Genomic DNA, 26,416 nt, shown 5'->3' on the forward strand with positions numbered 1-26,416 from the left:
ATACTGAAGTAAAGGGCAATAAACAAGTGTCAAAGTTTACCAGCTGAACCCAAATGTTGGGTCGGGGTGGAGGGTGTGTTACGTCAGGATGAAAAGCGGTGACAAATGTGTGGTTCAGCTGCCACTGCTTGTCATGTGACAGAAAACACAAGAATAAAGACATTCAGAAAAATGGCATCACATTTAAACCGTGGAAGAGACATTTCAGTCTGCTAACCACAGAAAGGCTTTAGCAATCTGAAAAGGAATGCCAGACCGTCAGCCAATGATTTTGAGTTCAAGTGACTGCTCACTGCAGCCTTTGCCCTTGCCATAAGGGTAGATTGTTGCCATGACGCCTGCTCTGACCTTCAACCCCTGACCCTTCTATGTTCCCCTGTAGAGAGACAGAGCAGAGGGAATGTTAGTGTCTTCCACTCTAACCTCTGATTTCCTTTCATGAACAGTGTCCCCCCACACCACCTGTTTTCACAGAGAGCCACTGACCTATGTCTGAAGCCATGGTAACTATCATACAAAGCATATACACATAAATACATGCACGCACACATGCATGCACTTACGTACGCACACACACACAATTATAAATGCCCACATACACACACCACTTCATCCTCCTACGCAGCGGAAGAGGACTACTGGAAGGCCTGACTAGAGGCCAGGTTTGCCTGGTAAAGACCTGGCAGACCGCGCTGAAGGTCAGAGCTGTTATGAAAAAATGCCTCTCGTGTATTGCTTGTGTTCAGAAACATTCTGAAAGACACAAACACATGCACACACTTCATTTGAACATGGTAAATGGGTCCAACTGGTAAATGGCTAGTTTTGGGTGTGAGTGAATCATAAACAGTTCTGGGGGTCCAGGTGATACGAGCCCTGACAAGACAGGGAAGTTGAACCCATGAACATCACTTAGAGAAACATGTCATGAGGCAATGTGAAGATGACTTTCTGCTCCCCTCTGTTCCTTCTTTATGAAAGAAGCTGTACCCCACTGTTCCCTCAGCCCAGGAGAAGTGTCCCAGCCTGGGCTGGAGGGTGACAGATGGTCAGGGAGCCCTGCAGGCACAGCAGCTGGGCGTACAGTGACCCAGTGGGGTGATTTTACACCTTGCCTACAGTCCTGGGCACGACAGCAGAGAGAGAGAGAGCTCTGGGTGCTTCACGCAGTCTAAAAATAGATGCACACATATGAGACTGTTCCATGGACCCCACATTTGATTACCCTCATAGTCATACACAAACATACAAACAGACACACAGGAGCTTGCACACTCACATGCAGATAGCACAAGTGAGCCCTCTCTCTTAAGTTAGTTCTCCAGTTACCCCACCCTAATTTTAATCGACCTTTAAATTAATCAAACAGTTGTTGATGATAGTTTCTAAAAGATTAATTCTTATAGAAGCATGTTGTTTACCCATTCACCTGGAGTTTGTTAAATGTTCATTTTGTTTGCATTTTACATTCATTTGAGAATGATGTGTCCCATACTATACTATTTTATACAACTGTTAGTTCTGGTCAAGTAATTGGATTGGACAAGAGGCATTCCATGAGTGCTGATACCACAGCACTGGAGTTTCTTACTTATTACTCCACATTGTTTTAATTGCTATACATTGTAGAATGTGTTTGTATGAAGCTTTTTTTACTTTTACATTATTCAGTCAGAAATACACTACTTTTAACAAACAGGCCTATATGCACACTGCATGTAAACAAACAGACACACCCTCTGTCGCATAAATCTTTACACATAAACACACACAGATTCCACACATATACACACACAAGCATGTGAGATGTTTTTGTTTACTTTTATTTTGATTTAAACATGCACTGGAAAATTAGTCAGGGATAGTGAATTTAATTTTTGTTTCACAAAAACTGCTTTTCCAACGTTCTAGCAAAATTCTGATAATTCTTTCTTTAATAGAAATGCATAGTTTCCATTTAGTCAGTCCTCACAAATTGCAAACTCGCGGTTCATCAAAAACGCTCAGTTTGCCAGTCCTTTCCACGGATTCACCCCGGAGAGGAAATCACTTTAGGAAGGATAATAGCAAATTAAGTAATGGGTATGGAAAGGAAAAATGTCCATTTTTAGAACGGCCTGGCAGCCTTCCTAAGAAGGGGGTTGGGCTGGGAGTGACAATTTGGCTAAACTGGGGCCAGTTGAGGTCACTCAAAAGAAACCTCAAAGAAACAGCAAGAAACTAACTGAGATTACTCAGCTGTTGCTCAACTTAATGACAACCATGGCAAGTGACCAGACAGAGACTTGTAGTAGATCTCCAGGCCATGGACTGAGTGTCCAAAAAGCCTAGTGGGCTAAAAGCTATACCAGTGCTTGAGCTGTTGAGTGAGGGGGCAAAGCCCATAACCACTTACACGCATGAGTACTACCCACTTATTATAATTTATTTGTTTAGCAGACAACTTGATTGAGATTGACATACAAGGCTTAAATACAATCCATATATTTATTTGACCAGCTTTCTGAAGAAATTCAGGGAAAAGTATACAATGGCAGGGTCTCACTTGGGATTCAAACCTGCAACTCCTTAGTTACAAGCCCAGCTCCTTAACCATTACTCCTCACCACCAGCATCACGTACTTGATAATTTATCATTGGTCACTTACATGCATTTTAGTGACTGGTTCTGAATCATCCTCCATATGAATCAGAATCCTGCAAGGAAGTGACATCATATGGGAACGCAGCAAGGGTAGCCTGCTTCATCACTGATATCTATTGGGCGCTGATAAGACAGCCAATCAGAAGCAAGATTTTTCAATCACATAGAAGCTGCAGGGCCTTGCTGTAGATTGGCTGTCTTTTCAGCACCCAATTGATGTCAGCAGAGACAGTTTTATCAAACAATCTCTAATTTTAGTGGTTTTTTTCCGCAGAAGAATTTCACACAGCCTAAAATTCTTGGATGTTTACTGCCGCACCAGGTGTGTTCAAAGAAAGAAAGAAGAAAAAAAGACGAAAGATTACATATATGCCTCACGGTGGTGGTTATTCTGACTGCGTATAAAAAGACCACAATTTGCTGTATCGTGCAGTCCTTGTTGCCTGCGAGTGGTTATGACACCACCTCTATCCACCCATCTATACATTATCTATTCTTGATTATCCTGGTCAGGGTCGCAGGGGGTTGCTGGAGCCTGTCCCAGCATTAGGCGAGAGGCAGGAATACACCCTGGACAGGTTTCCAATCTATTGCACAGCACACACAGCATTCACTCACCAGTCACTCACACACGTATACCTATGGGCAATTTGGAGTCTCCAATTAGCTTAGACTTTGGGGTGGGGGTTGGGGGTGGGGCACATGGGCGTGGGTGCGGCATGTTGTCTCCACATGGGCTCTACATGGGGGGCCCAGGGTGGGGTCCCCAGGGCCTTCTTGCTGTGGGGTGACGGTGCTACTTGCTGCACCACCATGTTGCCCACCTTCCCTATCTAGAAAGGGCAAAAGGATGTGACAGCTTATTGTATTGCTGGCTATGGCCTCCAAAACCTTCCAGATTTTCGCTCATCACCTTCCCAAAATGGTGCGGTTTCAAGGGACAGCCTCTTTGAAGTCAAACACGAGAGCTGAAAACAAATGTCCAAAAAACACGAGGTGAGTGCTTGATTGTTCGTCCCCCGTCAAAGCATTATTAGAGCTTGTTCCTATTCTTTCCTACCAGCATATGCTATCTACATGCACTAGAATAGACTTTAATTAGCTCACAGATAAGGCACGATCATCCTAGCCCCTGTTGACACAACTCATAAGGCCCGCCTGCTCTCACAAAGGCCAGGTAAACAAAGGCTGCTGTGTGTTAGCACAGTCAATAGAAAAGCTGGAGACTCCAGCAGGAGAGAGAGGTGAGGGCCAGTATCAAATCCTGGTTAGGCCAGTCCTAATTGTGGCTGGTGTGGTGGCATATGATTTGCTGTAACGTTGACCAGGAAGGTATGGTTTCAGTTAATTGGTTTGACTCTTGTGGCGTCCAACTTGTGGACCCCAGTAGGAGAGCCCAAATGGCTACACTGTCTCATTCAGACAGAATCTTATAGACAGGTTCAGAAAAGAGTGTACCTGCGGTGCTGTGACTGTTTACTTCAGATCCTGTAATTTTTTTAAAGATGGACGGTGATGCAATAACTTTGCATTCATTTTCTGGAAGAAAAAAGCTTTGGAATACTGGGGAATTGTGTTGTTTGCTTTGGATTTTAATTAAAATGGAAAGGAGGAAACTGTGAACTGTAAAAATCTATCTTACTGCTCCAGCGATAAATTTGATCTTCTTGCACAAATTAAGAGGGAAAACCTGTCAGCAATGACCAGAATAATTAAATCCTTCCTGAATGATAGTTAAAGTCTCAATTGTCCTGACAAACAGTTCAGCAATTTTCCACTTGTCAACTGGATGCATAAACATTTGTCATCTGTCCATTGTGCTTGGTAACTTCAGCCCACATTATTTGTGAAGATGTGAATTTTCTATGAATGGAACTTTTCATTTCCTGTGCGTATCAGAAAAAAAACAAAATCTCTTGACAATGTTATAAACCTGCTCCTCCAGGATTGAGCAAACAGATCGTTATCTGGCTTGACACTATCAAGGGAACATCGCTCCAGTGCGGCCTCAGTCTGTAAGAAAATGTGTTTTACTTTCCCTCTACAACCAATCACTGCGTCCCAAACATGCATTACTTACGTCCTTTTACCAATGATGACACTCAACATTGGCCTTTGGGTCCTTATCTTTGCAGAAATATTAAATGACCAGCCAGGGGGTGCATCGCAGCAGATGGGTGCTTTAAAAAGGGGACTGACAGCATGTAGTTTTGACTGACACAAACTGAAAACACAAATGCGTTTCAGTCGTCACTTGAACCGGCTCGCACTTGAAAACTGACCTAACTAAGGGCTTTGCCAGACAGCTGACCTTCGACTGCTCAAGCTCACAGCCCAACAAAGTGAGCAAAGCCCTTTATCCACTTTGAGGCATTTATGTGTTTTTTATTTTATTTTTTACTTTAAATTGTTTTTTTTATTAAAATGTATTTTTTATTTTATTTATTTACTATTTGGGTATTCCAAACTGGGGAGAAATTAGGGGGGTTAAAAAGCAACAATTCATATTGAGGAGAGCACTAAAATAGAAAATAACAGCCCCAGGACAATTAGCAGTTTGAGAGTAGCTTATTAGCTTTGCTTACGAAAGGCCCAGCAAATGCCACTGGGGAAACAGTGGTGGTTGACAGAGACACATTAAGTGTAACTGACCATGGAGCGTAGCTCCCAGTCTCTCATCTCTGCTGAGACCTTGGGCAGCCCTCCAGTTTGTTTTTGGTGAGGTACAGCATGTCATATGCCAACAAATAACTTAATGCTTAACTTGAGTAGCCCACCTAGTCCAGAAATAACAGAATACTTTTGATTAACATTTAAATAGGTGTTCTTGAATAATAAATTAGGCCCGGCTGCTTATAAAACATCTAAAAGCAACACACAAATCAGAAGAGAATCATGGTGCTTTACTTTATATAAAGTGAAAAAGAAGCACAGACTCAAAATAAACAAAGCTGCTCAATAGAAAATATATATAAACAAAAGTCGGGAAATGTTATAGCTGCTACATTTTGCTATGCCAATTTTTTATCCATCCTTGTCAACAGTGTCCAAAAATAAATAAATAGAAAATAAAGTTTACCGTTAAAGTTTACTTTCTGTACTCTCCCTAACCTAAATGGTCTTTGATTTTGTAAAATAAATGTTGTAACTTGATTGTATTTAACAATTCCTTGAGATCACTAAAACAGCTGTGTGAACTGAGCTGTGTGGTAATTTGCTTAGTTGTGATTGGCTGAAAGATAACAAGCATTACATGCGAAGGAGAATGAGTTAAATGCAATCACAAATCTTTCCTTTCCTGAATTAAAAAGAGTAGCAGACAGGCTCCAGTGGTCCTCTTGTGTAAGTGCACATATCTGAGACCCACAATAATTGTAAAGTACTCGATCCATACTCGAGAAACAAGATTGAATTTTAGACTGACCCACTTGGTCTTCACAGGGGACCTGTGAAGACCAATATCAGGAGGCTTTGAGGGGGACGAGGAAGGAAAGAGTAGAGTAGGAGAGTAAATGAAAGGAGAGGAAGGGAGGAGAGGAAGAGTCCAATACAGGACCACTCACTCTTTCTTTATATCTTCCTTTCTACTAAAGGGGGTGATCGCACAAAAAGGGATGAAATGTTTTTTTGTTTTTTTTAAAACATATGCATCTGCCACTGTCTGTTTTATATCCAGTCAAAACAGATGTTGGTTTTGAAAAAAGGCAAGTAAACCTCACTGTAGAAATCACGCAATTGGTGGAGACACATAATGCAACTGCCAAAACGGCTTCTCTTCATCCCCCCATCCTATCCTTCCTCAGCCAGCTTCAATGCCTCATTTTCCTTTTTTTGTGATTTGCTGGCTCCACTACCCCACCATCAATGTCAGGGGGAATTATGCACCACCATTCTCTTAGCACACACATGAAAAATGAATATTAGTTCACCTATTTCCTTGGGAGGTAAGACATTTCGTACACTCCTAGAAAAGAAGTGTTAACATCCAAAATGCATTTTGTGTCATACTATTTTTGTGTTACTTTCAACACATTTTGTGTCAAAGTTACTATTTTTGTGCTACAAATATACAATTTATGTGTAACTAAGTAAGACTTTTTACAGACTGAATTGAAAATAACACATGATGTGTTGTCCTTAACGAGACATGAAAATAAGACAAGTTATGTGTTGTTAATAACATCTGTTTTTAGGAATGTAGACTCGATCTAATTCTGAAGCTTTAGTACGCCTGACACGCCCATGGGAAAACCCAATCATCGTGTTTATATTTGCATATTTGCTCGTGCTTGCATGTATGTACATACATACGTGTGTGCATATGCATACACAGGAATATACAAGTGTTTCGTGTGCTGACATCTCTTGCTAGGAGAAGGGAGTTAAGAATGATGTTGGCTGCTGCTCAATGTTCAGATACAGGAGAATACCGATACAGAGACGAAAAGGACAGCGCGTGACCAAAACTAGTTCAATACCAAGATAGTGAGCGAGACGGCAGTTTATTCAGAGAAGCGCGAACAGAATCCCCAAAAAACTCAATGATACAGAGTGACGTCACGTCGCCAGGTAACGGACACCACGGATCTACACAAAACGTTTGCTGCTTTCGCTGGTTACACACTGTAGTTGCAACTGCATTTCAAATCTCGAAACGCACAGCACCATGGGTCAGTGTTTCGTTCCCGACTGCAACCACCAATCCGAAAGGGATACCTGCAAGTTCTTCCGTTTCCCGAAAGATGTGGAGCTTTTCAGCATTTGGGCCAAACTGTGTAGGTATGTGCTCCTGTATATTTTGTACGGTGCACCAGCAGACTGTAGATTCCGTCAGCATCCTTTACGGATGGATGCTGTTAATTACCAACTTGTCGCTGAAAACAACACGAAAACGAATAAAAGAGAAAAAAGGGATTGAAAAAGCAGGTCCACATTGATAGTTCTTTACATGCATGCTACCTTTTTCTTGCTATGCTTACCTCTTTTTGTGGTGACTGAATTTACACAGTCTGGAGTGCATTAAGTAGGCTACGTGTTGGCTAGTGCTACCTCATAAAAATGAATGCTATTAATAACTATACGGAGACAGTCTAATTTAAAATCACATCGCCAATAAAGAAGTCAGTGGAATGTGTCTTCAACTTGCTCAAGCTGCGCTCATTCTCAAAGTGAACTAGAATCACTCGAACCAAAATCGTATTCACGAGGGACTGAGTTACCTAGTTTTAAAGCGCATCTGCGCCACAACAATTTGTCAGATTAGGTACAAGAATGGAAGGCGGGGGTTGTGATTGGCTAAAGTGGCTCTGTTACCTTGGCGACGGTAGGCGTTGTCATGCGATGTGGTCTCCGCGCAGCCTGGATGGAGAAAGCAGCCGCAGATCTCTCATAGTTTGAAAAAGGCGTATAGGCTGTTACAAACGCGCCATGCACATACTCAGATGTTTTGAAAAAACGGACACGGCATGCATGTGTATACATGCAATGATGTCTCTAAGTATTCTTAAGAGTTAATTATCTATAAGTAGGCCTACCAATTTAGGTATTCAATAAGAGCCAACATTGGTCCTGTTGTTAATGATAACTCTTTTGTTATTGCAGTCAGTGATAGCTCTTTTGATGCATACTGCTTTGTTCTCCCAACTTGGCAAGCTCCTTTCTTTGTTTGTGTCAAACTGTCATATATGCATTTCACTGAACCATAAGGTCATGCTTTTGTTACAGCCTGTTGTCTAGCAAAGAACACATTTTGCTGTATTAGAAAGCTATAGCGTGTTATAGTTCCATTAAATAGCAAGATATCTTACTTGCGTAGCCTACACATTTCTTTCCACCCACCTTTGTTTGCTTTTGTAGTATGCGACTTCTTCATTCACCACATGTCATCCTAGCTGTATGGTTATGCCTACAGTAACTTAATACCCACTGCAGTTATATTTTTATTCAAAATTTTAAACAAAATTTCAACCTGCTGTAGAGTCATAGTGTGCACCCGGCTAACTGTATTACAGATGTGAATATACCGGTACCCGTTTGGTCAAGAAATATCGCCAACTTTGTTCTACATCAACTGTGTCTTAGACGCGAGGACAAAGATCCCAATCCTGGATCAAGAGTTTGCAGCTGCCATTTTGTGAATGGAGAGAGGAAAAACAATCCCCATATTTTCAAAAGAAATGCATGCAAGTACAAGGCTTCCAGTGTCTTGACACCCCTGGGAGAACCGAAAGGGTGAGATTTTCTCTTGTTTTGGTACAAGTGCACTGCAAAGCTTGTAATATTTAATGCCATGCTTATAAATGTAATCACGATAAAATGACGAATGAATATATGTAGCTATGTAGTACTCTCCAATATATTTCAGTCTTGATTGAGATGAACAACAAATACTGAACACAATAATTAGTACTGCCCTGTATTTTAATTATGAAATGTGGAAAGTGTTCTATTTCATAATTATTATAAATAATAATCATAATATTTAAATATTTTTTTGAATTATACATTTATCCCCAGCACCCCCTCTGCCCCAAAAAAAAAAAAAAAAAAATGTTACAAATGTTCACGCCCTGATTTCAGGACTGCACACCCTCAATCCACAAGGTAACACTACTGAGTGATCTATCATAATGTTTTATGAGTGGATGATGAACATGTTGGGGTGGATTTCTGACCATTTCTCCGTACAGAATCTTTCAAGATCATCCAGTCTTTGCTTGTAGACTGCCCTCTTCATTTCAAACCACAATATTTTAACTGAGTTAAAACCTAGAGCCTGAGACGGTCATTGCAAAATAATTTGTCTGTTAACCATCTTTTGTTTGATTTCAGTATATTCTTGTGATCGTTGTCTGCCGAAATATTCATGTGGGGCCAGGATTGCGCTTACTGGAAGAGTGAACCAAATTTTTAGCCAAATTGTCTTGGTAATTGCTGATGTTAATGACTGAACAAGCCCTCCTGGACCAGTAGATGCAAGATAACCGCATAACATCAAGAATCCACCACCATAGTTCACTGTAAAAAATAAATGTTAAAATAAGCATCCTTCTTCGAATGCCAAAACCTACTGCTAAAACTCACCTTTGCTCTTATCTGACCATAACAGCCAATTCCAATCAAAGCTACACCTGCCATTTAGTAAACTCCAGACACTTATTTTTGTTGATTGTCCTCAATAGAGGTTTAAAAACAATTCTGGCAAGCCATCGAAAAAGACAATTGGAATGGAGATTGGTCTCTGATGGTACATTTGGAGACTTTGCTTTCCCAAGATGCAGCCAAGTTTTTTATATCTTTAACTGTGACCCTTCAATTTTCCTTTGCCTCCAAAACAATTTGCCTCACTGTGCACGGGGGCAAGATACAAATGTTGCCCTCTTCCAGGCAGGTTTATCACTATTCACATGGTTTTAAACTTATTAATTTTTAATTGCCTTAATTATGTATATGAATAATTTTGGAGGGCACTGTATATTTAACTTCTGCGAGCAGCTTATTGTTTAAATATTTTTTTTCCTAATTATTCTGCACAGGAGGGAATTTGAGAAATGTAGTCACAATGAGACTGTAGCCATAGAAAGAACAGAGGATGCTGTCAACTCTGGAAGGACACAAACCTGCAGCAAAGCAACACAGACTTTCCCACAGAGACTCAAAGCCACAATTTTCACAGTGGATATCGATGGCTTCAAAAGGAGGTCTGATTCCATGGAGAATGCCAAAAGCAAGCTGGCAATTGTGCAACTGCAAGGTAATGAATAGCGTTCTCCTGGCACTGCAGGGGGCTGACTGGGGTTTCCACTTTCCTCTGGACTTTTGGCTTTTTCCGTCCGGGATTCTCCTGGTATGTGTAATCTGTGGGAAATGCCATTGTGGTTGAACAGCAGCTGTCATTTAAATGGGCAAAACCACATCCAAAAAACAAACAAAAACATAGGTCTATAAACACATCGCTTTGTGTTTCAGTGTTTCATCTTAAGTTTGAAGAGAAAGGCCAAGCATAGCTATGAAATTGGGCGTCACAGCTAGGAGCTTGTATTCTTTACACAACTTGGTGTCCCCACACTGTGAGAGTAGCAGTTTGGTGTGAACACACAGAAATGAAGGAGGTGAATGCTTTGCACTTGATGGATTTATCACAATCACAGGTCTTCAGGGTGGAGGGTGAATGAAGCAAGAAAATATCTCTGGGTGCAGCATTGACTTGAAAATCTGTGCTACAAACCAGACATTTGAAGTTCTCAATCGATAAACATAAATTGCATACTTGACAACATGGAACAGCATTTACACAAAACTACACTGTACATAACATTTCATTTTTAACACCCCTCTATGTCTTGTTTATGACAACACATTTTCTGTTACTTTCGACACAGTGTTAAAAAGTCTCCCTCTGCAGCACATAAACTGTATATTTGTAACACAAAAGTAGTAACTTTGGCAGAAAATGTGTTGAAAGTAACACAAAAGTAGTAACACAAAAAGTGTGTTGGATTTTAACAAATCATTTTTGAGAGTGTGCAGACATACTGCTCTGGGTTATTTATAACATAATTGACCATACCTGTGCAAAAATGTTAAGCTTTAAGTGCCTAGCAGTTTACACTGTTGGGTCCAGTAGTAAATTGGTTAATTTGGGCAGAAACTGTCTGCATAGTTGGGATAACCAACTCTGTCTATGACAAGTCAAGGTCTGACAGTGGAGCTGCCTGCAGGAGTCCCCCGTGAAAATGACGCACATACTAATAATCCTCCCCGTTTTGATTGGCCAACATTCTGCCACGCAAGTGGAAGTTCTGAACTGCCTCCCTCCGTCTGTAATGAAGGGCGAAATCCGGAGTGCAACTAGAGACTCACAGTGCTTTGAGTACTAGGTATTTGCCTTCGATCATATTTATTTGTGAACAGCTCAACTACATGAAGAATGTGACAGAACGTAAGAAATCAATTCTGGTCAGTGTTCCCAACTGTCATGGTTTGAAAATATGTTTACAGTGTTAAATGGATACGTTCGCGTATCAAAATCTGAAGCGCTGTTTTGCTAAAAAGTGAACTCGTTTCATTGGAGCCAAAATGGCGTTCACAGGCGGCGCAGTTACGTAGCTCAAAGTGCAACTTGCGCTGCGGCAGTTGTCATGATATGTCGAGAGTAGAAGGGAGGGGAGGGGAGGGGTGGAGGGGTGGGATTGGTTAAAGTGGCCTTGTTGCTTGGCGACGGCAGGGGGTTTGGTAGCGTTGCCGTGCCGTGTGATCTCTGCGCTGCGTGGATGGAGGAGGCAGCCGCTAATCTCTGACAGTGCGCGAGAGACGGGCATCTATACGAACACACTGTACACAGTCTCAACTGTTTTGCTAAACTGGCACAGCATGCATGAATGTAAGTACATAAAAAGTATCCTTAGCAGTTTGTACTCAAATAACAATGTTTTGGAATGGTTTCTGCTTTAAGTATTCTGTAATAAAGTGATGCATTTAAGGGGAAACGTGACGAGCCAACGATCACTTCCCTTTTATTATTTTTAGAACGCATGCACTGGAATGGTAGTGCACAATGACCGTTACTACTTTTTGGACTAGCTAAGATACTTCGTTTTAAAATATATTATTCTTTTCGTCCATGTGGTTTAACTTCCATGTGTCCGTTTGTGTTATGTGCGTTTATTTTTTCTGATTTGCAAAATATATGACCCATCAATGTAAACATATTGACAGGCGCACCTAGTATTATTAACAGAAATTATACACTTGTGTGTTTGACGAGGTTCTTGATAGCTAACATTTCAGGAAGTGTTTTGACACATTTTCTTTCGCAGTGGTATGTGGTGTGATTTACTGACTGGCTAGCAGTTCGCTGTGCTGTAGCCTACATCGGTATGCGGTTCTCGAACGGTAATATGGATTCACGATTTTATTTTCCGTTCGGTTGGACAGACTTCTTAGCCACATCGGACGGTGATAAAGTAGGCTACAAGCATACGGTTTTTGATAAATAGGAATTAATTTTGTATGCTCAAGACATTGCATTTTGGAAACTATTTTTCTTTGAGGGAGAACTTATTTGTTCGTAATTGCTGGTGTGTCACCTTAGAGTAGCCTATAACTGCGCTGACCGTCATCAATGACTAACACAAGAGATGACAGTGTTGCAGCGGTTACAAATTAATGTTGGAAACAGGGCTATTTTGTGGCGAGAATGTAGGGCAACTATGTAACATGAGTGAGAAGGGGTGGGATCTTATTTTTTATCCGCTTGTTGTCTTCACGGAAATGGAGCACTTCTTACTTTTTAATACAGCGCTGTGTTTTATAATCTGTGTAAATATTAACATTGTGTGTATAATGTCTGATTAAGAGTCTACGTTTGCGCATTATTTCCGGTGAATCTCGTGGATTAGATCGTTGAGTGACATTGACACGTGGTCAGGTCAGCGCATAGCTGAGCAAGCGAAAGGGCTAGCCGTCGTTCCGCTCCGACGGGCACATGCTTTATTTCTGGTGCTGGGGAGTGTGTTTTCGTTCCAACACCACTGACTGAAGGCACGCACGCGTGCAAGCCGCCCTTTGACCGTGTGTGAAATAATACAGATAAACCAGCCAGTTGAGCCTTCCACCCACGTGTCCCTTATAGAGAAGGCAAGGGAACGGTGTTGTGTGCAGTGTTTTGATTATAAGCCCTACCTGGCCGAAGTCGCACTGCTTATTTGGCAACGTTTAATAGGTGCTTATTTTCATTTCTGCATATTGCTATGCCGGTCTTCTGAAGCAGATCAGACGTCAGGAAAAAAATGAATCCTTCCAGTAAATGACAAGTTCCACACTAGCATGCCAGATCGCAGCATTTTTGTGTCTGTCTGCATTCTGCAAGCATACTGTGAACTGGAGGATATACACCAGGGATACTAAATTCAAATCCTGGAGGTCTGCTGTGTCTCCTGGTTTCTGATGGGTTCCTGCATGTAAGTGCTTAAGTAATTGATTAGGTAATGAGTCTGCACTCCAAGGCCTACATTGGCTGCTGATGGAAAGAAATCTCAAAAACCAGCAAAGACTGTGGCCCTCCAGGGCTGCTGTTTGACACCCTGGCCTGGACCATTATGCACTGTCAGATATTTTACTGTGTCTGCCTGTGTATATAAATTATCTATATTTATTTATTTTGTTGAGAGTCACCTAATGTCTCAGTTACCATTTTTTCCAAGGAGCACATGTGCTTCTAAGTTGAAAAATTTAGGAGTATCCCAATCAGTAGGTGTGCTCCTAAATTATTTTTACAGTTAGCACAAATCAGTTTTCAGGAGCAAATGCTTAAAATGGGACACTGTAGAGCCCTGTGTCTATTACAACCAGTGAGCTCAATGGTTGCTTTGTTTTTTGGTTTCATTTTAAAGAAAACGGGATTGTATGCAACCTTTCCCTCTGTACACTTTTTTGACTTGCACTAGTTTTGTGACCCACATGAAATACACACAGCTGACATTAGCTATCTGCTTGGGGAAGTTATGCTATAAGTGAGTGTACATTGTGTAGCCTAATTTATTACTTAAAATATCCCCCTTATTCATATTGCAGCCCAAATCCAAGCACTCCCAGACCCCGCCCATAACCTTGCATAGCAGGGTGATTAGGCCCATTGGCAAAGGTGACATGAGAAATTAATTAGGTTCATTACATTAGCAACAGTGTCATTTGTTTTCATTTTTGCAACAATGGTAGGAAATAGGAAAACACACTTGTGGCAGAAATAACATTCCCCCCCCCCTCCGTCTAACTACCTGAAATTAAATATAATTGTTCAGTTTGAGTGAATTTTTATTTAGTAGGGTATGTAATAACATATACTCTCAAACTATGGAAATAGAGCTGATGATAGAGATAGTTCATTAAAAAAAAAGCAATGGAACCTGTCTGTTTCACTGGTGTGTGGAGGACAGGGCGGGCTGTCACTGGAACCATCTGGTGAGTTTGTCTCTCCTGCTCATGCTGGCAAGGCGTATGCCATAGTGCGAGAGAGATATGCTGGTCCTATATATAGCCTCTGCGTGTGTGTGTGTGTGTGTGTGTGTGTGCGCGCGCGTACATGCCAATGTTTGTGTGTAACTATGTATGTGAGAGTGTTTACTCTCTGCTTGTTTGCAAAAGGTTAAATGTGTAAATTGCTGACCTTAAAGAAAGGCATGTGTACCATGTGCACATGGGTTATGACTTGCTCCTACAAAAAGCCCTGCCTTTTGACTTTGGGAAATGTTATTTATTTATTTATTTATTTTGACCATGGGCATGGAAAGGTTTGAGTCACCCATGTTTAGTTGTATTCAGCTGTGTTCAGTTGTATCTAATTCTGTTGCACTGTGTTCAGCTATGCTCAGGTGTCCAGTTTTGTTGAGCTGTGTTTGCTTGTGTTCAGTTATGTTCAACTGGTTCCAGCTCTACCAGCAAAACACGGTGTCTAAACTGAGTAGCTGCTTTCATGTGAAAAGATATTTGGCTCATGCGAGTCATCATAAGTCACGTTTTAAAATTGTTATTTTATTATTTGTTACTGAGAGATTTTGTTACCCTGGCATTTTTCATGTAGTTGTGCAACAGATCATTAAAATAAAATGATAAAGTCAAGGCAGCTGCATGATTCCAGTGTGAGATGCACAGAGAGTCTATTAATGACACATAGAGGGAGAAAGAGTGTGTGTGTGTGAGAGAGAGAGAGAGAGAGAGGGGGTCATTCATTCATCGAGAGAATAAGCTCTGTGAAAGATGCTTCTTGGAATGGTTGCTATGGGCAGCGCTGTTAGGGAGCTGGTATGGGTTAACCCCTGGCTGTGCCGGGGTGTGCCGCAGTTTCCGGGCTGGTTTGGTTGATTTCGGTTGATTCACTTCCCGTGAGGTCTGCTCCCTTGTCTGTTCAATAGCCCCGTATGATGCACTGCCAGCTTTCGGTTTGTTTTCTGTTTCGTGTGCTGTGTTTTTTTGTTTCGTGTCTGTATGAGCTGTGAAAATTATACCCTCGCTCTAAAAAAATGAATGTGAAAGGGGTGTGAAGGTGGCGGGATTTTTACTCGGGGATAAGTTGTTTGAGCCCGCTTGGCTGTGGTCCTGAGTTTCAAATCCCCAGGCACAATGACTGGACATGTGATGTAGTAGTTAGGGTACTGCGTGACCCTTAGGGGTGCCTTTTCGATTGCCAGGTGAGACATTGCCATCCTGCACTTGAGTCGCTGTGGTAAAATACCCGTCAGTACACATGCATGAATAATTACAAACTGTAGAATAAACGTGTGGCTATTACGAAGGAGCATAGTTGATGTATTCTTTCAGCCCTAACTCTCAAACAAGCTCGGGCTTAAGCATCATAGGATAAGTGTCATGCCGCCCTGTGGTAAGATGAGGTATTTTATAGCAAGTATTCACACAGACCAGCCAATAATGTATTCATGCATTCATTAATATGATAAATATGGCTCATAATATACCTCATGTTTTTCGAGGATTGTATGATCGTGAAAATCTGGATTCTGCCCAATCCCACCCTTCACTCCTGTTATGGCCCCTGCCGCCTTTTCCTTTCCTGCCCTGCTCTCCTTAACCATCCTTCTTTCTCTCTTGCTTAGACCTGGAGGCAGGATGAGTCCCCGAGAGAACATAGTGCCTTAGTTGTCTTGGTTACCCGACACTGGAGTAATCGAATATAGGCGGCCGCTCCGAGATTGCAATGAGCATGTGTGGCCTGTTAATGAATTTAATTTTGTGGCTGTGGTGGGACCCCCCTGTGCTAACAAGAGCACCCATGACCCTTTCCCCTAAATAATGAGAGAACCCCTACCCTCATGTCCTTAACATTAACAACACCGACCCTCCACCTAAAAAAAACTGTGACTCCCAAGAACAGCATCTCAACCCATAGGCTTCACTGCCCCCATAATCTTTCCATCTCTTTCGCCTCTGCCCCTCCTCTCCCTCTGAATGATTGAAGGCCGCATATTTTGAACTGACCAGTGGGAGGTGCTGCTGCCCCCATTGTACGTAATGCTGATGAGGATGTGGCCACTGCTTGGGGGAACCAGCCCCCAAGTAATGGACAGGTTATACCAGTGAACTCCCCGCTCTTTGCAATACCTATGATGAAATATTTTTTGGTGAGCTGTTCATCTTTATTCACCCAAGGGGAAATGCAGAGCGACTTTCATATAGAGATGTGATCTCAGTACAGAAAGTGTCGTCACTGGACAGTCGTCTGTCCCACAAACTGCACCGCAATCTTGCCCATGGTGATGGAATCCTTAATGACCCCAACTGAGTCAGGACCTGGGTTTAATGGCTCATTTGAAAGACTGGAAGATGTGACAGATGTTTCTTAACGCAGCTAGTTAATTACCTCTGATATGCATGCAAAAATAATCAGAATTCCCTCCAGTGAAATGGATGAATAAATACATTTTCTGCCAAGTTATTGGCTTGTGTTTGTGTGTGGGCGTGTCTGTACACATGACTTTGTGCATGTTTGACAGGTGAGCCGGTTTGTAAACATAAAGAAATATGGAAAGGTTGGCCTGCATGACACACTGCATGACTGGGCCAACACATAGTTAAGGTGAAATGCTGTAGCACATTATAGGTGTTTTAGGGTATGTTGACTTTTTCCAGCTTGACATTAACAAATGGTCTACCTGCTTCAATGGAGGTAGTTCATGTCTTGCAGAGGTCTGGTGCAAGTCAAAAGTTGTGGTTGACACCGGCAGGTGGTATGACAAAACCTGTGCCCACTTGCACAAAGCGTCTTGGGCTGCATTTTGGCCTTGCGCAATGTGGTGATAAGCGACTGCGTTATGACCAACCAAAACCTGGTCATGTTGCAGTTTCTTGACCTACAAATTGTGTATATCAAAAATGATTAAAAAAAATACTTTTCTCAGTAGATGGTTAGAATATTGATTCTAATTAGACAGTTAAAGTAATGACCAATAAAATTGGCCAATTGCCAATTTTGGGACAATGTCTGTTTGTGAAAGACGTGATTACTGACAGGTACTGTATATGAATTGTCATTCAATGGAAAACTCACTGACACGCACACGGTCCAAGAACTGCTGTTTTCCACCCTCCTTTTACCTGGGAGTCAGGTGTGAATGCAGTCTGGCCAATCAGTAGCACTAATTGTTAATTACCTGGAGGAAAATAAAGCCAGGGCCGGTTTTGGATTCGAGGCCCAGATTTGAGTGTCCATGCCCGAAGCCAAGGAGTATACTGAAGCATGTTGCATAAAAATGCTTTTCATAAAAATTTTATTTCATGGCTACACTGTTGGCAAAATTGAGTCACGAGGACGATTTGCACCTGGTTACCATAACAACGGATCAATTTTAGTTTGCTTGCTAACCAAATTGCTCACAACTCTGCAAAAACAGTTAATTTACTCAGGGGGAGAAAACATAACACATGGATCATTCTAAAAGCCCTATTTAGACAGGGGAGGAAAAAGTTTTTTAGAAATATTTTGTATTTTTTCTGTCCCTAAAAGCCCTCCTAGGGATATGCTCATCTTCATTTTCATGTTCAAAAATTCTGCCGTAATTGTATCTTTAAAAGAATGAAGGAATATGAGCAACTAACTTGAGGGAGCTCCAATGGTTGCTCCAGTTTTTATGTTCAAAATGTCACCTAAGTTTTGACAGTAGCAGAAAACATCTTAAGTTCTTATACTTTCACTAATACAGTGTGACAGAATTTTCATTTGAGGGATTTTCAATCGTGATCCCACCTTTTCTGAGAACTCACCTGTCTGTCAGGTGGGTTGAAGGTGGACAATTTTGTGTCTCAGGACCTGGTTTCTGTCTCCCGCGTTCTTTTTTCTCTCTCATTTAATAATTGAGTATCCCTTAAGACTACTGCGACTGTGTGTTAAATGGGTGCTGTTAATATGTTGCTGTGATGCGTGTATTAACAGGTTTTATGTGCCTGTGGGGGGGTGGGCTGGTTTCCTCTGGCTCCCTATTACAGAATCTGTGGTGGTTGTTGCCGACACTTCCTTTTTCACTTGCTGTTTTGCGCTTTCAGTCACTGTCAGCGTGGGGTTCTCGTTGTCACGGCAACTTGCCAGTGGTAGGAAGGATCTATGCATGTTTGTGTGCGTGTGTGTGCGCGCGTGCGTGTGTACGTGTGTGTGTGTGTGTGTATGTGTATGTACATGGAGCACCGCTCTTGCTGTGCTCTTGTCATCCGTCTCTATGACATCATCACCACACACCCCCACAAAGCCTTCGGGATCATGGCGATTTCTGGGCTGTGGGTTGCTTTCTCGTTTTATTTTGGGGTGTTCTTTTCTGTTTTTCCTGCCACTCATCATGGGGCAGATTAATCACGAAACAAACACCCTATGCTTCTGAATTTGCATTCGTACCGCATTCTGCTTAGTTTTTCCCAAATGGCAGGAAAGAAGACGCATTAAGTGAGACTTAGAAAATGACCATGGCCAATAATTTGTATTTATCAAAAACTGTATTTGTATTTATCTGTTAATTTACATGTTAAATATTTAAAGATAATTTTAATACATGCATCCATCATTCCTGTATGGGTACAGTGCAGGTTTTTATCCTCAAAGCTTTAAGCGTGGGGCTTAGCATGGGCTAGAGGTCACAGAAGACTGTGCACTGCTCTGCATGACCGTCACGCCCCCCGGGCCCTTCTGCACACGTGCAGTTCAGAGTCGCGCTTGGAAACGGGAGATTTGGTTAAACCGACTTGTTAGCGAGTTTGCAGTGCCAGGTGTTCCGCGCTTAATCTGCACACAAATATCTTTTGGGCGGGGGGGTGGGGGGTAGTTGGTCGGGTCCTTGTGCTTCGGCTGCTCAAGACATTTCAATTGTGCAGGTGTGGTTGTATAGTATTGGGGATTTATCTTCAGATTTACCACCTCACCCCAAAACCCCCGAGTGAAAAGGAAGAGAATGACCAGGAAGTCTCATTAGAGGCCAGATTCAGAACTGGTTCTAAGTAATGCAGTGTACTATTGGCAAAGTTCTTTGATATATTAATGACCACCTCCTGGATAATGGCAGCAGCTAAATTCTGTCTTATGAGAGCATTTAAGAAGCTTGGGATGTCTAATGTGACCCATGGTGGGGGGAAAAAAAAATAGAAAACAACAAAAGTCTTTGTAACTTGGAGTGCAGTTGTGGCACGTGACTTTCACACATTGCCTGCAGTGATACTAAGGATCCTATTCACATTTTCAAGCCCCGGTCGGCCCCATTTGTCACTGTCAAAAAGGCTTCTGGAACTTTCCGGCACAGGGAGACTGCTGTGGGCAATACTGATTGGGGGAAAGTTTTATCATTATTATTATTATTTTTTTTAGAACTGTGTGATTATCATTATTAGTTTTAACATTTTGTTTGCAGTGATGGTAGGTGACCTCCCTGTTGAGTGGTCTCTGCTGATTCCCCCAGCAATCCGTCAAGCGTCGGGGGCCATTAGCCGGTCCGCCAGTCCGTGTGACGCGAGGCGGGAGGCCGCCGAGGGTGCCGGGGAGCTGTCGGTGTTAATTACGGCGGGAGGGACGCGGGTCGACCCGCCGGCATCGCCGTGCCTCCCGAGCTCGCCCGCCGAAGCCACGCCCGCGGGGTTCGGTGTATGCCGGGGGCGGTCCGCTGCTTAACGATATTAACGCTCCGAGCAATCGGATGGATTGATCTCATCATCCTTTGGTGCTAAACGAAGCGGCGCTGACTGAGTGGTGAGAGTGGCAGTGTGGTGGACATAGTGAGGCAGTTTGGTGGAGAAAGGGTTAATATCTCTTTGCATTTTAGCTCCTCCCTCTCGTTCTCTGCCTGCCAGTCTCCTTTCCTCTGTCAATGAATAATAAGCATAATTGGTATTAGAAGCAGTAATATGTTTGACAGAGTTGACAGAAGGAACCTTACATGTCCTGTATCATTTCATGTCATGTCCAGAGTATTGGTTTCCAGTCAGCAGGTCTACAGGTGTCATCTTCCAAGCCACTGCCATCCACAGAGTAGTTTCATTGAGATTTTATAATGAGCGATTTCTCCTTTCTTCATTTGCTTTGACTTCTTTCTCTTTTTGACGTTCAGTTTTATTCCTGGCATTTCTCACTTGTCATATAATCCCAATTGCTATGATTACCTACGAATGAACTGTGATTTATTGTTAGTGTTATAATTTGCTTAAATCGCAAATGATAAAGTTCTCGTCGAGGAAAATGGAGCGCTCCGATGGCTTGCAGTGATGGAGGCTGGTTAAGTACAGTTAAGTACAGGATGGGTGTTATATAATGGGTAACCTGGGTGCTTGAGTGGAACTGAGTGCGGTACTTAAGACTCTCCGCGCTGAGGATATGAGAGGAAATGGGCTCTCTGCCCAGAGCTCATTAGCCTCATGCTGCTAACTGGAGATAATGAGCGCCTCTTCTCTTTTTGGGCCCGCCCACTTTTGAGCCAAAGCAGCGGCACTCGGGTTGAATGGGAGGCAGGGCACTCCGTCCCGTGAAGTGGGTAGTCTGTCCGCGAGGCGGGCGAGGGCTGACGGCATCCTCTGACGTTTTGTTCCCGGGATTTTTACCACTCCCCCCTTTCTCTCCCCCCCCACGCATACAATTTTTTGCGGCAGTTTTCCCTCACAATAGAAAACTCAGCTAGAGAGACAGGGAATCGGAGAGGAGAGCTTTGTGTGCTGACTCCTGGCGACTGCGCGCCGCGTAGGCCAATCGCGGCTCTCCCGAACAACGTCAAGGAGCGCGTGCACACACACGCACAGACCCCCTGCCGGCTCTTATTTCCAGTTTAGAATTGCTTTTCAGTACTACGCCGGGTCCAAACTTTCAGCGTTTTCTCTGCGGTTATGGGGTGATTTGACTGCTTGCTTTTGGTAGCCTTCTCGGGTGAAGATGGCTTTAAGAGTGGGTTTCTTTTCAGAATGGAGAGAGAGACAGTGGGAGGGTGACAGAGGCACTGCATATTGCACAGGTTGGTCTCTCTCTCACAAACACACACACACACACACACACATACGAACACATACACACCTGCACACACACACACACTCACAACCGCACACGTACAGCCATTCAGGAGTCCGTCTTTGTGCGGTTTTATGGATGTGCACAGTGTTAAGGCAGAAGATCCTCACTTTTCCCTTCTGGTTCTTTTGTGTTAGTGATTTTTGAGGGTGGCTTCCCCCTGTCTGCCAGGTCATGCTGTGTTAAGGGTTCAACATTCATTCAGATCTACCTACCTGGCAGTCTCCCCCGTCTTCTCCTTCCTGAAGTGTAGTTTCCCCAGAACTTTCCGAACTTCCATAGGCTTCAGTGAGTTTGTTTTGCAGACATTCATTGCAGGAAGTAAAATCTGCATTCTGCGTTTGAGGGATTGAAAATGTCTGACCCCTCTGCCTCACTGTGTTGTGTAACAGAGCCCATCTGTCCTGGGATGTGACCCCAGTTTGACCCAGATTAATTGCACATGTTGACCTGCATCTGCTGCACCAACTGCATCCACCGCGTCCACTGCATGTACTATGACTACTGCAGTGAATGTGTGCTCTGCACCGAGTGAATCAACTGCACCTACTGCACCAACTTTATCCACTACATCCACTGTACGGAATGCACTGGCTTTATCCATTACATCCACTGTACTTAATGCACTGGCTTTATCCATTACATCCACTGTACGGAATGCACTGGCTTTATCCATTACATCCGCTGTACTGAATGCACTGGCTTTATCCATTTCGTACACTGTACTGAATGCACTGGCTTTATTCATTACATACACTGTACTGATTGCACTGGTTTTATCCATTACATCCCCTGTACTGAATGCACTGGCTTTGTCCATTTCATCCACTGTACGGAATGCACTGGCTTTATCCATTACATCCACTGTACTGAATGCACTGGCTTTATCCTTTACAACCACTGGAACAAATACACTAGCTTTATCCATTACATCCTCTGAATGCATTGCAATGTGATGCAGTGTCCATTCCATTGGGTGCGACTAAAAAACGCATCAAACGTGTTTCTTTTTTATTTTGTATTTATCTGCCATAGAATTCTCCTCTCGTCTCCATGTTGCCTAGCTCACACACTGGATAAACTGGTAAAAGAATATGGCGGTATGACTGCTTCGGTAATTATAGTTGAACTATTTGCATAATTAACATTTAGCATACAATTAAAAAAATGAAGGCTGCAGTCATCTTCACTCTCCATTGTCTCAAATCTGTTGTCCCTGCATGTTTTTTGTTGTGTTGGCCTGCCATGTGAGAATTCCCCATTTCTGAACTCTAGCGGCTATGTGATAATTAGACATCCTCCTTGGAGGTCCTCTTGCCAACCCTTGAGTGTATCTCAGTACAATTGAAAAGCAAATTAATTAATTAATTAATGGGACTGGTGCTCTCCAAGGGAGAATTGATTTCCCACCATTTAAGGACAAGCAGATATGCACACAACCCTTAACTAACACTCGGGGAACCTGCACACACACTCATACTGAAGAGAAGTGAGAAAGCTAGGGAGTGAAGGAGATGGGAAGAGGATATAAACAGAAAGCGGGAGAGAGAGAATGTGATGGTGATATCTAAAAAAAAACAGACTGTTATAATCCAGTAGTCCAGTGTGGGGGAAATGAAAGATTACTCTGACAAAGGTGTTATTATTTGAACTTTTTCTGTTGGTCCTCCCCTGCAGACCCCCCAGGTGCGATGGGTCCTATAATTGGGATGTCTCCAGACAAGAAAGCAGAAACCCCTGGGCCCCGGGCGGAGCGGACGGGGCTGAGGGCCCTGTTGGGGGCGGGGACCCTGCCCGAAGCAGAGAGCGCCGCCAGCCCCAGGGCCACCAGCCTGGACGGGGTGGGCGGGATGGTGGGCGGACCCGAAGGCGGGACTGAGGATGAGGAGCTCACCAACCTGAACTGGCTCCACGAGAACCTGCTGCAGAACTTCACGCTGGGGGGTCCCGAGGCTCCACCCAGCGGCAGCCCCCTCTTCGACATCGAGGGAGAGGGAGGCTTGCCCCACGCCCTCTGCTCCTCCCTCTCCTCCTCGGACTCCCCCTCCTCCTCATCCCTCTCGTCCGCCTCGCTCCCCCGTGGGCGGAGCCGGGAGAAGGACCCTCTCAAGTCCAAACCGCCCTTCTCCTTCTCCCTGCTTATCTACATGGCCATTGAGCAGTCACCTCGCAAGTCCCTGCCTGTCAAGGACATCTACGGCTGGATCTTGGAGCACTTCCCCTACTTCTCTAGTGCCCCCACTGGCTGGAAGAATTCAGTGCGCCACAACCTGTCCCTCAACAAGTGCTTCCGCAAGGTGGACAAGAGCCTAGGCAAGGTGATGGCCTGTTTGTGGTTGAAGGGGACACACTTGAAATACACACTTGAAAGACACATTACTGAGGCACGCACTCACAAGAAATACACTGTACATGCCCATCTGACACACACACACACACACACACACACACAAGACTCTGAAGCATACTTCTCTGCAGCCAGGCACTCTCAAACTCATAAACTAAACCTAAACTCACCCTACTCCAAAATTCACCACACCAGAGTTCACGCTAGGATGTTTTTCTGTTTTTTTGCCAGCAGATGTTATTTGGAAGAATTTAAGTTTGTTGGACAAATTATTAAAATTCTAGCCATACCTATTATTAAATTGTGCTCAATGGTTCAACGATACATAGCAACATACATGTATATAATCTTGAATTTTTTAATACATAAAGTATTGTACAGATTACATTTCAGGTATTTATCAGACGCTCTTATCCAGAGCGACTTACTCAGGTTAATTTACGTAGCATTTACATTGTATCCATTCATACGGCTGGATATAAACTGAAGCAATGCAGGTTCAGTACCTTGCTGAAGAGTACAACGTCCCACCCGGGAATCAAACCACTGCTGCACCAGATAATTACGTATGTGTAACTTACCGAATTCACCACAACAGGGTGAATTAGGTAAAAAAGAAAAGAAAAAGAATTAGTTCATTAGTTGCTCATTGATACATTTTATACTTTGAATAAAAATGAATCATCTTTTCTTGGAAAATAGGCTACAAATTACAATTTCCAGTACATCAAATAAGCCTACATGGACCATTGCCAATGCATAAATTTAACCTGCAGTGCATTGTAATGCTTTTAACAACAAGACAATAAAACAACAGTTTTCTGATCGTATCAAGCTTTAGGCCTATTCAAGCGTGTCAAATTTTGACAGTGTAGGAACAGCCCCTTTACGGCATTCAGAAAATGACATTAGGACTGTGATAGCCACGCACCACCTTATCTGACACCTCCCTTTCGTTCTCAGTCATACTTCATGACACGGAAGCGGGCTGCTGCTGACTTGAAATTGAATGTTTTGTGAGTTTAGCCGCATCTTGAGATTCGCATTAACTGAGTAACCTTTTTGTGTAACCACAGCCATTATTTAGAGCCCTAGACTATATTTATTTGTTTATTTATTTATTCCAACCAGATCGTAAAAACGATTTAAATTTCATGAACTTAGATCATTTTCACCTCACAGAAGAACCGGCTAAGGCAAACTCATACACAGCCATACATGTGTGTATGAGTCATGCATACACGTAAGGGTATTCACACGCTGAAGCCTGCTTGCATATGCATCGCGGGTGTCAAGAATATGTGTGTGTGTGTACGCGTGTGTCTTAGCTATGTCTCTCGGGATTGTGTCTCAGGTGTGTGTCATAGATGTGTATGTATATGTCGCTCACTGTGTGTCTTTCGTGTGCATGTGTGTATGCATGTGTGTGTGTTTGTGTATGTTTGTGCGTGCCTGTGTGTGCGTGTGTGTGTGTGTGTGTGCATACGACCATCTTGTGATGAGAGAGGAATTAGTTCAAGGTCACCAAAAGGCATGTATGCACACTCAGGAAGTTGTACTCAGGCAGACACACTGACACAGACACAGACACACACACACAAATGCACTGGGGAAAGTGTCAGTACCATGTGTGACTGTGTGTAGTGTTTGGTTCAGTGTATGTATGGTATAAGAAGACAGAGCTGTGACTTGCTATCACAAGGCAGCTGTAAAGGCAGCATTTGTCCATATTTCCTTTCAATGCAAGTCCCAAATTGGATATCCCAGAAACCATTGAAACAACTTCTAAAATGTTTGTTACTTTTGAAACAATAGCTGTCGATATCACTGGCGGTGTGTCTTAAAATAATTTGTTTTGATTGTCCCTTAATCTGTATTTTGGGGTGCAGGATGCAAGCTGCATTATAAATATGCAAGGCTGGGGTTCATGCTGTGTACAGTAACGTGTAAGGTCCAGTTCAGTTCTGTATTTTAGGGTTTAGGGTGCAGTGTGCATGCTAGGGTGTAGTGTGCGGGGTAAAAGTATAGTTTAGGGAGTAGGGTGTAGGGTAAGTGTAGGGCCCAGCCATTGCTCAGTAAGATTTTCTATCTGCTTTGAGCCCAGCTCTGGTTTCAGAAGGCACAGTCTGGTTTCTGTTTCCATGGTGACGTTTCCTCCTTCCTGTTTGTGAGCTGGCTGGTAATCTGAGTCAAGGTTATATTACCCCCCCTCCCCCCCCCCTCTCCTCCCCCCTCCAGGACTGAGCTGGAGACAAAGGGCTGGAAACGGCTCCTCTCACACAGTCAAAACACATCAACATGCATGTGTACATACACACATATGCACGCTCACACACAGGCATGCACGCACATACATGCACATAATATGTGAACAACCACGCACACACAC

General features: G+C 43.1%; 1 protein-coding gene across 12 annotated transcripts in view; it reads left to right on the top strand.

The window, feature by feature from the left end:
- Nucleotides 1-7,181: 7,181 nt before the first annotated feature.
- foxn2b (forkhead box N2b) overlaps nucleotides 7,182-26,416 on the top strand; it is a 29,797-nt gene continuing 10,562 nt past the window's right edge. The window contains exons 1-4 of one of the 12 annotated variants that reach the window (XM_064321099.1): nucleotides 7,182-7,423; nucleotides 8,726-8,875; nucleotides 10,180-10,397; nucleotides 23,358-23,998. In XM_064321099.1, coding sequence (XP_064177169.1) covers nucleotides 7,311-7,423; nucleotides 8,726-8,875; nucleotides 10,180-10,397; nucleotides 23,358-23,998 — 1,122 coding nt within the window. In that variant the 5' untranslated portion in view covers nucleotides 7,182-7,310. The other 11 variants (XM_064321098.1, XM_064321097.1, XM_064321108.1 and 8 more) reach the window with 11 other exon arrangements.

This window comes from Anguilla rostrata, chromosome 2 (genome assembly GCF_018555375.3).
Source record: "Anguilla rostrata isolate EN2019 chromosome 2, ASM1855537v3, whole genome shotgun sequence".
NCBI classification, from domain to species: Eukaryota; Metazoa; Chordata; class Actinopteri; order Anguilliformes; family Anguillidae; genus Anguilla; species Anguilla rostrata.